At 39.5% G+C, this 11,282-nt stretch overlaps 1 protein-coding gene across 1 annotated transcript; it reads right to left on the minus strand.

Moving 5' to 3' along the window:
* Nucleotides 1-715: 715 nt before the first annotated feature.
* Nucleotides 716-10,732, minus strand: tbxa2r (thromboxane A2 receptor). Its single transcript, XM_030791585.1, has 3 exons — nt 10,629-10,732; nt 6,382-7,294; nt 716-2,082 (listed from the first exon to the last, which is right to left on the minus strand). The coding sequence occupies exons 2-3, from the start codon at nt 7,204-7,206 to the stop codon at nt 1,771-1,773; spliced, it is 1,137 nt and encodes a 378-aa protein (XP_030647445.1). The 5' UTR covers nt 7,207-7,294; nt 10,629-10,732; the 3' UTR covers nt 716-1,770.
* Nucleotides 10,733-11,282: the final 550 nt, after the last annotated feature.

An 11,282-nucleotide genomic window follows, 5' to 3' on the forward strand; every position in this document is an offset into this window, starting at 1 on the left:
AAATAACATTAATTTAGATATCATTTTACATTTTAAATATGAATTCATGCATAACTTTGTTTTGTGTGTGGTAGAAAGTTTTATTTATTTGGTAGTTTGAATTGATGTATTTCATTTGCTTCTTTTTCATGTGGCTCTGAGTGAAGACCTGACACTTTAGGACACATTTTAATTCATGTCATAATTATCAATAAAAGGACTACTGCATTAATGCTCAACCTGTTGGATTTTTAACATCTGGCCTGTTCAACGATCCACCTGAAACCATACACTGCTGACCTTAAGGCTCCAGAAGGGAATAAGAATGACGTCAGTTTGCAGAAGTCACTTTGTTTTCATCTGGAACTTACGATGTATCAGAAATCAGAAAAGTATGCTAACTGCACAGTGACTAAAAAGAGGATCAAAGAGAGAGAGAGAGAGTACGTGTGTGTGCGTGTTTGAGAGAGAGAGAGAGAGAGAGAGAGAGAAGTTATTGAATATCTGATAGGATCAATCTCTCTAAAGCTTCAAACAAACAAATAATGCTGATAACATCCCATTTCTTTCATGTGTGGGGCCTGTGGCTGTTGACAGGGCACTAGAGAGTGGCGTTATCAGTGTTTGGCCACTGCAGCAGAGGTCTTCATAGAGTCTCCAAACAGTCTGTGACATAACACTGGTGAGAGGTTTGACATTCCTTTTAATCAAAGGCACTTTACATAAGAGAGGAATGAGTTCATGCTTTGTGATTTTTTAACATGCAGGATGATGTTGTGTTTATGAGCAACGGCACACAGGTGTATATTCCAAACAAACACATTATACTATTCTCACATCATTCACGTAGAAAATGTTTGACTTTGTTTAGCTCCAGCACAATCATATATACAGTGGTTTAAAGTGATCAGACAAGTGTAAGAATGTTTGAGTTTTAAATTTGATTTGTTTTGAGAAAATTTCTTAACATTTCACCAGAGGAGATTATTTCTAATTTTTTCACTGTCATACACTTCATTTGTCTGTCCTGTCTCAGACGAGTACATACTGTGACAGACTGTCCTTTCGTCAAAAACATATTTGACAATTTACAATTGCACATTTTGCACAATTTTACCATACAGCTGAAGTCACAAAGAAGCTAGTGATTATATTAGAAGTGGTTAACGTGAAGTCGAGAAATGTGATGCATTTATTATTTTTTTCCAGAGTTTCAGTCATTTTACTTTCTATCAGAGTTTCCTAGCTTACTGAAAATGGAGCCTTCTGTGTGTGGTCCTGAAACCATGAACAGATTTAGCACTTGGGCTGTGCATTCATTGGCAGGAGTTCATGACTGAACCATGGTATAACAGTAGGGAGGACAAGGCTCCATAACAGTAACAAACATTGCTGCACTTTTGACAGACTGAGTTGATCCAGGGGCATGTCATCCATGGGAGCTAACTCACAATCTGGGTCAGGAATCTCCTTCTGAACCTTACAGTGCGATGGAGCTGCTTAGCACAGTAGAAGAGGCCCCGGTCTTCCACAGATGTCAGGATCTACCAGATGTGTTTCTGCTGTCTCTGAGAGCAAAAGCTCTGTGCTTCACAGTTCATTCCAAAGTATTCTTGGGTTGAATTCCATTGCAGCTTTTTTTCAGCGCTGATGCATTATATGACCTCTCAACCACTGGTTTACGTAAAAAGAAAACACACTAAAAATCATTTACATTGGATAGAGCAATGATGTGTTTGAGCTACATATATCAGTCGAATAATACGTAAGAGAGAGGAGAAGCTGAGGGGTTTAGGATGGTGGAGACATAACTGGAGCAGGAGTGCTGTCTTGTTTGTCTTCCTGCATATGTGGCTGCCCGAGCCCGCCTCCGAGCGAAGGGCGGGTGAACCTCCTCAGGGAGGCGGTGAAAGAGGGATACAGGCTGCTTATGGAGCCACGGGACCAATCCATTCTGGGGTAGACGCGTTTCAGTACGGAACGACGGAACAGGATGTAGACCCAGGGGTCCAGGATCTGGTTCCAGGTTGCAAATCGAATCCATAGCAGCAGGTACTTGACGCTGAGTTTGCTTCCAGACAGCACTGTGTTTGCAATAAACACCTGCAAGGAGAGACAGAGAGAGAGAGAGAGAGAGAGAGAGAGTGGAATGAGAACGGGTGCTTAGATGGCTTACAGTCTAAATACTTAAAAACACACAGACACACACAAAAACACACACACACACACAGACACACACACACACACACTCCCTCTCTCTCTACTAATGTACTGGTCTTTTGTAATGTTTACTGGTAATGCTGTGACGTTATTTTATGACTGGTTAAGTAAATATCACTATCTGGAGCCATTTTTATTAAAATAGTGGGTACTCTAGTGTTTCTATTTTGTTTGAAAATGTTTTATGAGAGAACCAGAAAACACAATGTGAAATTTGAAATCATAACACTATTTCCAACTTCAAACCTTTCATTACTTACAACCGCAAGGAATGACAGAGAAACATTATTTGTAAAGAATGTAAGTCTCTAACAACACACTCTAAAACATGAAGTATTACGTTATTAAAAGGAAGCAGAGTGCACATGCTGAACCACCCCCCCCTCCCCCCACCCACCTCTTCCCATAACCCTGTGAGGACAATGTGACTCAAGTCTTGGACAGGAATATGTTTTTTTTCTTCTTTTTTTTAAATTTTCACACAGTTAGTCACACAGCTTGGACTTCTCAGCTCAGCCCCAATAATACTTATATGAAGTATTCTTATACGAAGCAATCCCTTCTTATCAGTTTAATATCTAATACCTTCTCTACGCTTGGGTGGTAACTATTTTTTCATACCTTCATATCTTTCTGACATTTCACTGGAGTATGTGACACTCATGTGACGGTATTTATGTAAAAAAAACAAAAAAACAAAAAACCAAACCAAAACAAACAAACAAACAAAAGAAATGTGAACAGAATCAGCTGTTCATCTAAAGTAATTTTACGACTATATGATGAATATCGATTCCATTTATTTTTTCGTGATACGCAGGTTACTTTCGTTTTCTTTCATTCTATATAGTTGTGTACAAGGCAGGGAATGTTGATGGCCTTACTGGTGTGCGGTGGAATCGACTAGATGACAAGGCATAAGTGTTTCTTATGAGTAGGCTAATTGCATATTAGACACTGTCAGTGAACCTAAGTCGTTGTTAGAGCAGTCATATGCAATATCGCTTGGAAGCATGAAATGTCGAGACATGTAGGCTAATATAATTTTACTGTGCAGGAATATGTCGCGGCCCATTCTTTACTAAAAGAACATTTTCCTTTCTTTGTGGCCATGATGTCTCCTGGTAGCTTTTACTTTCATGTTTGCAAAGTTTGTGTCAGTTTGTTTTTTGTGACTTAGCAGAGGAGTTCACCAGCCAGCCCTCTGCACAGCTTGATTGATGGCAGTCATAACCACATGATGACCGCCGTCACTGCTCTCTTCTCAGCCTCTGGATGAAAGCCAGGCTTTTAGAAAAGCTTGCATTTATATTGCATTTGTATGAGCCAGGTTGCTGATTTTGACGTAGCGCTATTAAATAAAGTAGAAACTAAACGGCTCATGTGCCGGACAGGTAAAAGAACGCATCCATGTGTTAAGATTTCTGACAATTAAAAACCAAATGACCAGTGAAAATGCAGGACATTATCTCAACAGTCGGGATGCTGGACAAAGGGTCAAAATACTGTGCGGTACAAGGCAAAGCGGGACGCCTGGTGACCCTACCTCAATACAGCATCTCCGTATCAGTTTAATAGAAAGAGGAGCGTCTGTATTGTTGATGGTATTGAAAATCATACCTTTCGGGATTTCTAAATAGCCCCGGTAATGCCTTGATACTACCCAATGCCGTTCTCTATCAGAGAACTTCATATTAAATGCATTCTTAGAACAGGGAGATGCCAGAGGGGCCTCTCCGCACATAGGCATAGTATCGCAGTGCTTCCGAGAGTTCGGGATCAATAAAGTATCTATCTACGCTGCTTGGTCAACAACAACAAAAAAAAAAGTTGCATTTTTGGCCGAGATCTTTTTGGCAACGGGAGAGTCGAACCAATCCTTAAGTCTTCTCCAGTACATCCCAAAGACTTTCAATAGGGTTTAGGTCAGGACTCTGTGGTGGCCAGTTCATGTGTGAAAATGATTCCTCATGCACCCTGAACCACTCTTTCACAATTTGAGCCCGATGAACCTTGGCATTGTCATCCTGGAATATGCCCATGCCATCAGGGAGGAAAAAATCCATTGATGGGATAACTTGGTCATTCAGTACATTCAGGTACTCAGCTGACTTCATTTTATTGCCACATAACGTTGCTGAGCCTAGATCTGACTAATTGAAGCAACCCCAGATCACAACACTCCTTTCAGAGGCTCCAAATCCAAATGGAGACTTTTTTTTGGCCAGACAGTCTGTCTATCTATCTATCTATCTAGTCATTCAGTGAAATATAAACACACACATACACATGCACACTCACCCCCCTGCATGTATGCAATCCTTGAACAAAGACAAAAAGCATGATCAGGTCTAAAGAGAGGATGATGATGATGATGATGATGATGATGATGATGATGACGGCGATGATGACATGAGTGGATATATGAAATGTGCTGAAATGTTGAATTATGGGAAAAAATCTTAAATGTTAGACAAGCTCAATAGAGTTTGCTATAATAGATTCTCTCTTCACTGGATGAAATCAGACAGCAGGAGAGAGAGAAGGACTGAGAAAGTGTCACTACAGCCTCATAAGCATACTGTTCACAGCTCAGGCCATTCGTATGACACAGACATTAACAGGAATCAGTAAACCATTCACGTGGCGTTCGGGATGCGTTTGGAGTGAATTACTGCAGCAAATGCTGTTACTACAGATATGGATGATTCCTTTACTCGCCTCAATTTAGATTCCTGGCACAAGATGTAAATCCAGGGGTCACATATCTGGTTGCAGGTGGCAAATCGAAGAAAGTATAAAATGAGAATAGGATCAGCCAGCTCACCAGATAAAGTGGTCTTCAGAATGTATATCTGCCCAAAGGGAAGCAGACTGCAGAGTTAGTTACCACCACTGACACCTCTCTGCTAATGGCATGACAAGCAGAAGGGTTAAGGATGGTCATCTTTTCATGCTTAATAACATTTCACAGTATTCCGTCATGGACATGACTTGTGGGTATGGGTTCTCGGGTCTAATAGGTAGTGTTGCTATCCCTATTAAAGAGGGCCTGGCTGAGATACGGGGTCCAGCAGGGGCGCAGTGTAAATGTGGGATTTCCTGTGTGCTCTCCAACCGGAGATGGCTCTTTCACACAGACCTTATCAACAGGCAGCATGCAGCGTCAACAACAGAGCATTTCCTGTTAGGGCCCTTGTACTGCTGAGGAATACGCCTAAATGCATCTTTCTTCATTAAGGTTCTCACAGTTTACTTTTCATTTTAAGACAAAAAAAATGACTAACATGCTGAAATTCCAAAGCAGATGTGGAACTAATGGAGAAGACACTGTGTTATGATGGACTGAAAAATGTGGATTTGAAAATTGGAAAGTGCTGGCTCCACAAGTCTGTTACTTTCTGGTACATTTCCGGTAGATATGACACTTTAGGCATGTTCATGTTCTTGACAAAAATATTAAAAGACTGTATGGGTGCCATAAATTAGTTTTACAGGGACAGACTATTCCAGTTAGGTGAAAACACAAACATATACAAACACACACACACATTCACACACACACACACACACACACACACACACACACACACACACACACACACACACACACACACACACACACACACTCACACAAAAACAAAATTACACGTCTGCTTACATGCTTGGATGTTTAGGTTATACTGTACACCAAACTTAGTTGTATGAAAAAAATATTTACACAAAACGTGAGAGGTGAACGATGAGACTTTCCTGAAAGTAAAACATTTCATATGTGCTGACTTATTGTGAGGGGACTGAATTATGGAATATCTCAACCAGCAGGGGATAAAAGCTACATGCTGCAACAATATTTATCACTGGGGCTACAGTTAAGGGGAAGTGAGTCTTTTCTTTTTGTTTTAATATACTGTTTCTCAAATCATCTGAATATTGATAATAACCGAATGAGTCTTTGGATACTGTACTTGACTTTTTTAAGTGCACTTATTTGTGAAGTGAAATAAACATATGTTCTACAAATTTTACTTTAGAATGTTTGAATTAGATTTACATTTTTTCGTGTTGGTACAGTTAGACACAAAACCCAAACAGTGCATGAAATCCTCTTAAATGTACTTTGAAAATATCAGTTTTTATGTTCTTCTGATACTGTTTCACAGGGCAGTTTAGGACACTCACCAATAGCGGATACCAGGTGACAGAGGCAATGACCATTATCAGAATCAGCTGCACCATCATCTCCACTTCGTAGTCACGGCGACGCTGCATTCCGTCTTGGCCGCAGGAGACACGCAGCAACGTGACCACGCTGACCATGTTGAGCACGAAGGACATAACCAATGACATGAGCCCAACCAGGGAGAAGATCAGACAGAAGGCCCGGTCCAGAGAAGCAGAACTAATGTTCATGAAACACCAGGAGCCAGGTATCTGGATGTGATAGCTCCCCAGACCAAAGAGAGGTAGCAAGCTGATACAGCCAGCTATCACCCACAAAAGCAGCACCATGGAACAAGCTCGGCTTTTAGACATGTTGGTGGACCTGGCAAACGGCTTGTTGATTCCCACAAAACGCTCCATGGCCATCGCGGCACCTAGAAGCAATGGGCAGAGGCCATAGAAGACCATGGACATGCCCATAAAATTGCAAAAGTGGCAGTCGGGGTCCAGATTACGCCAGTTGAAATGTGTTATGTGGTAAGAGACTACAATGGTGCCGGTCACCAGCAGACCCATAAAGTCGGTTATCACCAGGCCACTCAGAAACAGGAGGAAGGAGGATCTGGAGCGGCTTTGGGTACGTCTAAAAGTCTTGGTAAGCACCACAAGGGCAAACAGGTTGGAACTGAGGCCCAGGGCAGTGAAAACACTGGAGAACAAGGGAGAGGTAATACTGGAACTGTTTCCAATTGGAAAGGGTGGGCGATTGATAGAGAAGCATACAGGGGTACTGCCATTGCCTGCTGGTGAAGTTCCGTTTTTTGCGTAGGGCTCTACTGACATGATGGCACAGTCTTCGCTTGTTTTCAACAAATACCGTCGCTAAGTGCTTATTTCATCCTTGGGGAATCAGGTCCTCTTGTGTGCTAGCCTTTCAAATAGACATAATGGTTAATGATTCATCGGTAACAAAATCTGAAGAAAAAATTTTGTTCAAATTGCTAACAAATAACAACGTTTTTTTTCGTAAGCTGAAGTAGCAAAAATATATATCTTGGTGCAAAGCAACCATGTATGACCACAGCTGATTGGGTTTGCACGACGCTTTAACTATTTTCACTCAAACATTGAGAAACAGTCACTTTTGTATGTACTTCTCTTTCAAATCAGAAATTTTTTGCTTGTGTTACAACACTAAAGAGAGTGGCTGATTTGTTTTGCTGAAACAACATGTCTATCTATGATATTTCTCAAGATAAAAGGAGAGTCACAATATGGAAACATTCAGTCACAATACGGAAACATTTTCATTACAGTTAGGAATGCAAACATACACATAAAGAGAAAGAGAGATTTGCAATCTGGATCACAATCACAAGCAATTGCTGTAACACGATGCTTGTGCTGTTTCATTTTGTTAAAGTTAAAAGAGCAAAAATTTTCTGTGAGTTTTTCCACACAATACATAACATAACTAAAGAGACATTGTACATATGTGGACTTTTGAATATCAAAGTATGAATGGAGAAAAAAATTCAATGGTAATATTTCCGCATACAAGTGAAATGTTACTTGGATACTAATCGGACATGAGTACAGGAAATGGTTATGGACAGCCTGTTAAGAAGTTTGTTATGAGGTAAGCAGAAACCTGATTCTTGAACTGCTATTGCATGAACAGAATAAACAGGAAAAGAATGCTAGATCATCATTACAAACCCCGTCTCATGAACACTATGGCAAAAAATGCAGCGAACGTAAACAGATCACTTGGAAAATAATTTCAGTCCGTACTCACATAATCAATGAGTAATCTAAAAAAAAAAATTAGACAGAAATAAACAAATAAACAACTGTGGTAAATATACAGGAGATTTTAAGTGCAATTTGCTAGAATATTTTTTTAATAGTACCATGGACTACTCATGAGTTCTTGTAGATTCTGGAGTGGTGTATAAATCTAAATAACTCCAGAGTTTGTTGTATTTTGGTAAAAAGGAAAGCTGCAAATGCATCTGATGAAAACAATTTTCACTGTGATTCCTTTAGTGGTTTCATTGCGCAAACCAAAAGCACATTTATGCAATTATCATACACTTACACTTTCTAAAGCTAAATAATTAATGTCATGTGCAATTTTCATACACTAATATTAAATAACATTGTTGTTGACCAACAGGATATCACTGTTAATGTAATCTGAGAAAATTGCTGTTATTTTCATTCACGCAAATAATAACATTGTAGCACCAGACTTTGACATGCTGACGTCTAGCTCTAATCCAAAACTGTTTTTGTCCTGATGGTTTAGACTGTGATATACTTCCATTGCCTATAGGTGGGCACCACCCATGGGTCTATCACCAGGGTGTTATGTATAGGTACCATCAGTGTGATACACATCTAATAGTGACTAATCCAAATATTTACTTTCAAATCAAAATTTGAGTTATACTGACCCAAACAAACATAACATAACAAATATTCTGTCTGAAGTTATATTTTCCAGATTAACAGTTGTGACTTATGTAACTGTCTGACAACACTGCTGAGACTAAACTATTAGAAATATAAAATGGTACACAAAGTACATAAAAAGGATAAATAAAAAAACCAAACCAAAAAACCCAAATCCATTTAGGATACCACTGAATGGAAATACAATACGCAGGGTAAGGAAGACAACACAGGAGGTAGGATTTACTGTAAGAGCTCCACTAATTGGCCAGCACTCCTACTGCCAGCGGCTCTAAACAATTTCATTTTTTTTTTCCAACTGTGTGTCTCTACAGAAAATAAAGAACTTTTCATGGTCTTGTATGGCCTAAAATGTTCAAACATATTGAAACTGTTTCTTAAAGAAAGCTCTCTGCGAAGATATTGGAGAGTACATTCCTCTGTGTTGGTCTTGTGCAGACTTAAAACTAGACCAGCATGTCTGTCCCTGCAATGATCTATTGGTGTTTGGATTCAAAGGCCAAAAATCAGGGAGATTTCAAAGACTTTCAAAATATTTGATCTTAACATGGATCAGCAAATACAATCAGGTGTTTTCCGTGCTGTAACAGTTTGGATACATGAATTATAAATGGAGAAGAAATGATTTGGCCTTTAAATTTCCAAAGAAATATGGTTCTGTAAACACAGGAATGAATCTCCACAGTAAACTGTTCTCTTACAAGCAAGTGAAGTCTTCAGTGTCCCCGGAGCAGGAATGCAAAGTGCCTCCCCTAGTCTTTGCTTAACCACAGAGATAGAGGTCTTTGAGACATCTCACCAGGTCTTTAGGGAATCATAATGATGAATGTAGTAGTAAGTTAGAGAGAGAGAGAGAGAGAGAGAGAGAGAAAGAAGGGAACTGAAGCAACAGGAGCTGTAAATATGGTAATTTCTCCAAAATAAGACATGGCAACATGGCGAAGCATCAGACTCATGTCTCTTTCTAAAATGAGTTAGCGTCCATTACTCTACTGTTCTTGGATTTCTTGGATTTTACAAAATTCCTAATTTGACAACAATGTCAGTGAAAGCAGCAATAGCTGTTGCAGCTCTTAACAAGCTCATTAAGCTTAAATGGAGCCTGAAATTTGCTTAGAGAGTTTATGAGTCAAGAGTTCTCCTGTTGCTGGACAGGAGAGGAGTGTAGGGAGGCTTTGTAATGGATGTTTACAGACAGGTAATCAAATTTGTTTGTGAAATCCAAGACATTGTCCATACAATGGGCTACATTTTTTTTTTAAATGTATAATTGACAACACCATTAACATTTGTAAAATCCAGTTAAGCTTATGATGACTTCAAAGTCGACAGAAACAAAACTGAACTCTCAAACACTCATATTTGGCACATTTGAATAACTGTCAGAACAATAAGCCTGTTTTTCTCCCTATCTGTATCCATCCACCACTGATGTAGGCTGTTCCACTTTTTTTCAGTATTTATGATACATGATTAAAACATGAAACTAATTATAATATCTTCCCTAAATTTATGGAGTAATTTGTCAGCCTGTGGACATTCTTCTTACGCAGTTAAGTTTACATATTATCTAGTATCAAATTCTTACTACTGCCTTATTTAAGAAACAAGTACGTTGCGATGCGCCAGGAAAATTTACGGATAATTTCAGTTCATGCCAAACACTGTTAACTTGTGTGCCTCCAAAGGACGTATTTTATCTCGAACTCAACGGTCCGTACACTAAGTGATAAATTAAATGTAATTAAACAAGTTAAAACAGGTCTATGTTTGACGTTATAGTTTACCTTAAGGAATAGCAGCATTAGAGGCTCAACAAAACGTAGTCCGTTGAAGAGTATTGCCCACGCGCTGTACCACATAAACTATAACTCAAGTAAACGGCGGTTTCGATCAGTGTCTTGAACATAAGAACTCTCCACAAGGCGAGGAAAGCTCTGGCACTCAACCAATGTGATCGTGGTCTTCCAGTAGTTTAGACTGTGACAACGTTCATGACGAAAAGTCTGCCTACTACCCGCCCTCTCATCCTCTCACCGCTTTTAACAGTCTGCCCGGAAGAAAGGGGGACGGCTCCCCACGAGAGAAATCAACAATTTTAACTCAGGCCGCCGGTGAAAAATCAATGTAGAAGCCATCAGAGCCATTCTAACTCTAAAATGGAATCTATTATGTCGACTGATTCTCAGACCTTTCAAATATTCAGTTGTGTTTACATTTTACATGAGGAATTTGGAAGATCTCCTTCGCCATCAATAGATATCAATACTAAATGAGAGCAGAGCATTTCCATTTGCTCTAAAACCATTAAAATATCAAAAAATAACATGAACATGCACAGGTCATCATGAAATGAGATGTATACCCTCGAGATGTCTGGATATGCTTTGATTAAGTGTTTCTTGGTTTTGAGCTGCATGCACAGGATGAAATTCTCCATG

The sequence above is a fragment of the Chanos chanos genome, chromosome 14 (assembly GCF_902362185.1).
Source record: "Chanos chanos chromosome 14, fChaCha1.1, whole genome shotgun sequence".
NCBI lineage: Eukaryota > Metazoa > Chordata > Actinopteri > Gonorynchiformes > Chanidae > Chanos > Chanos chanos.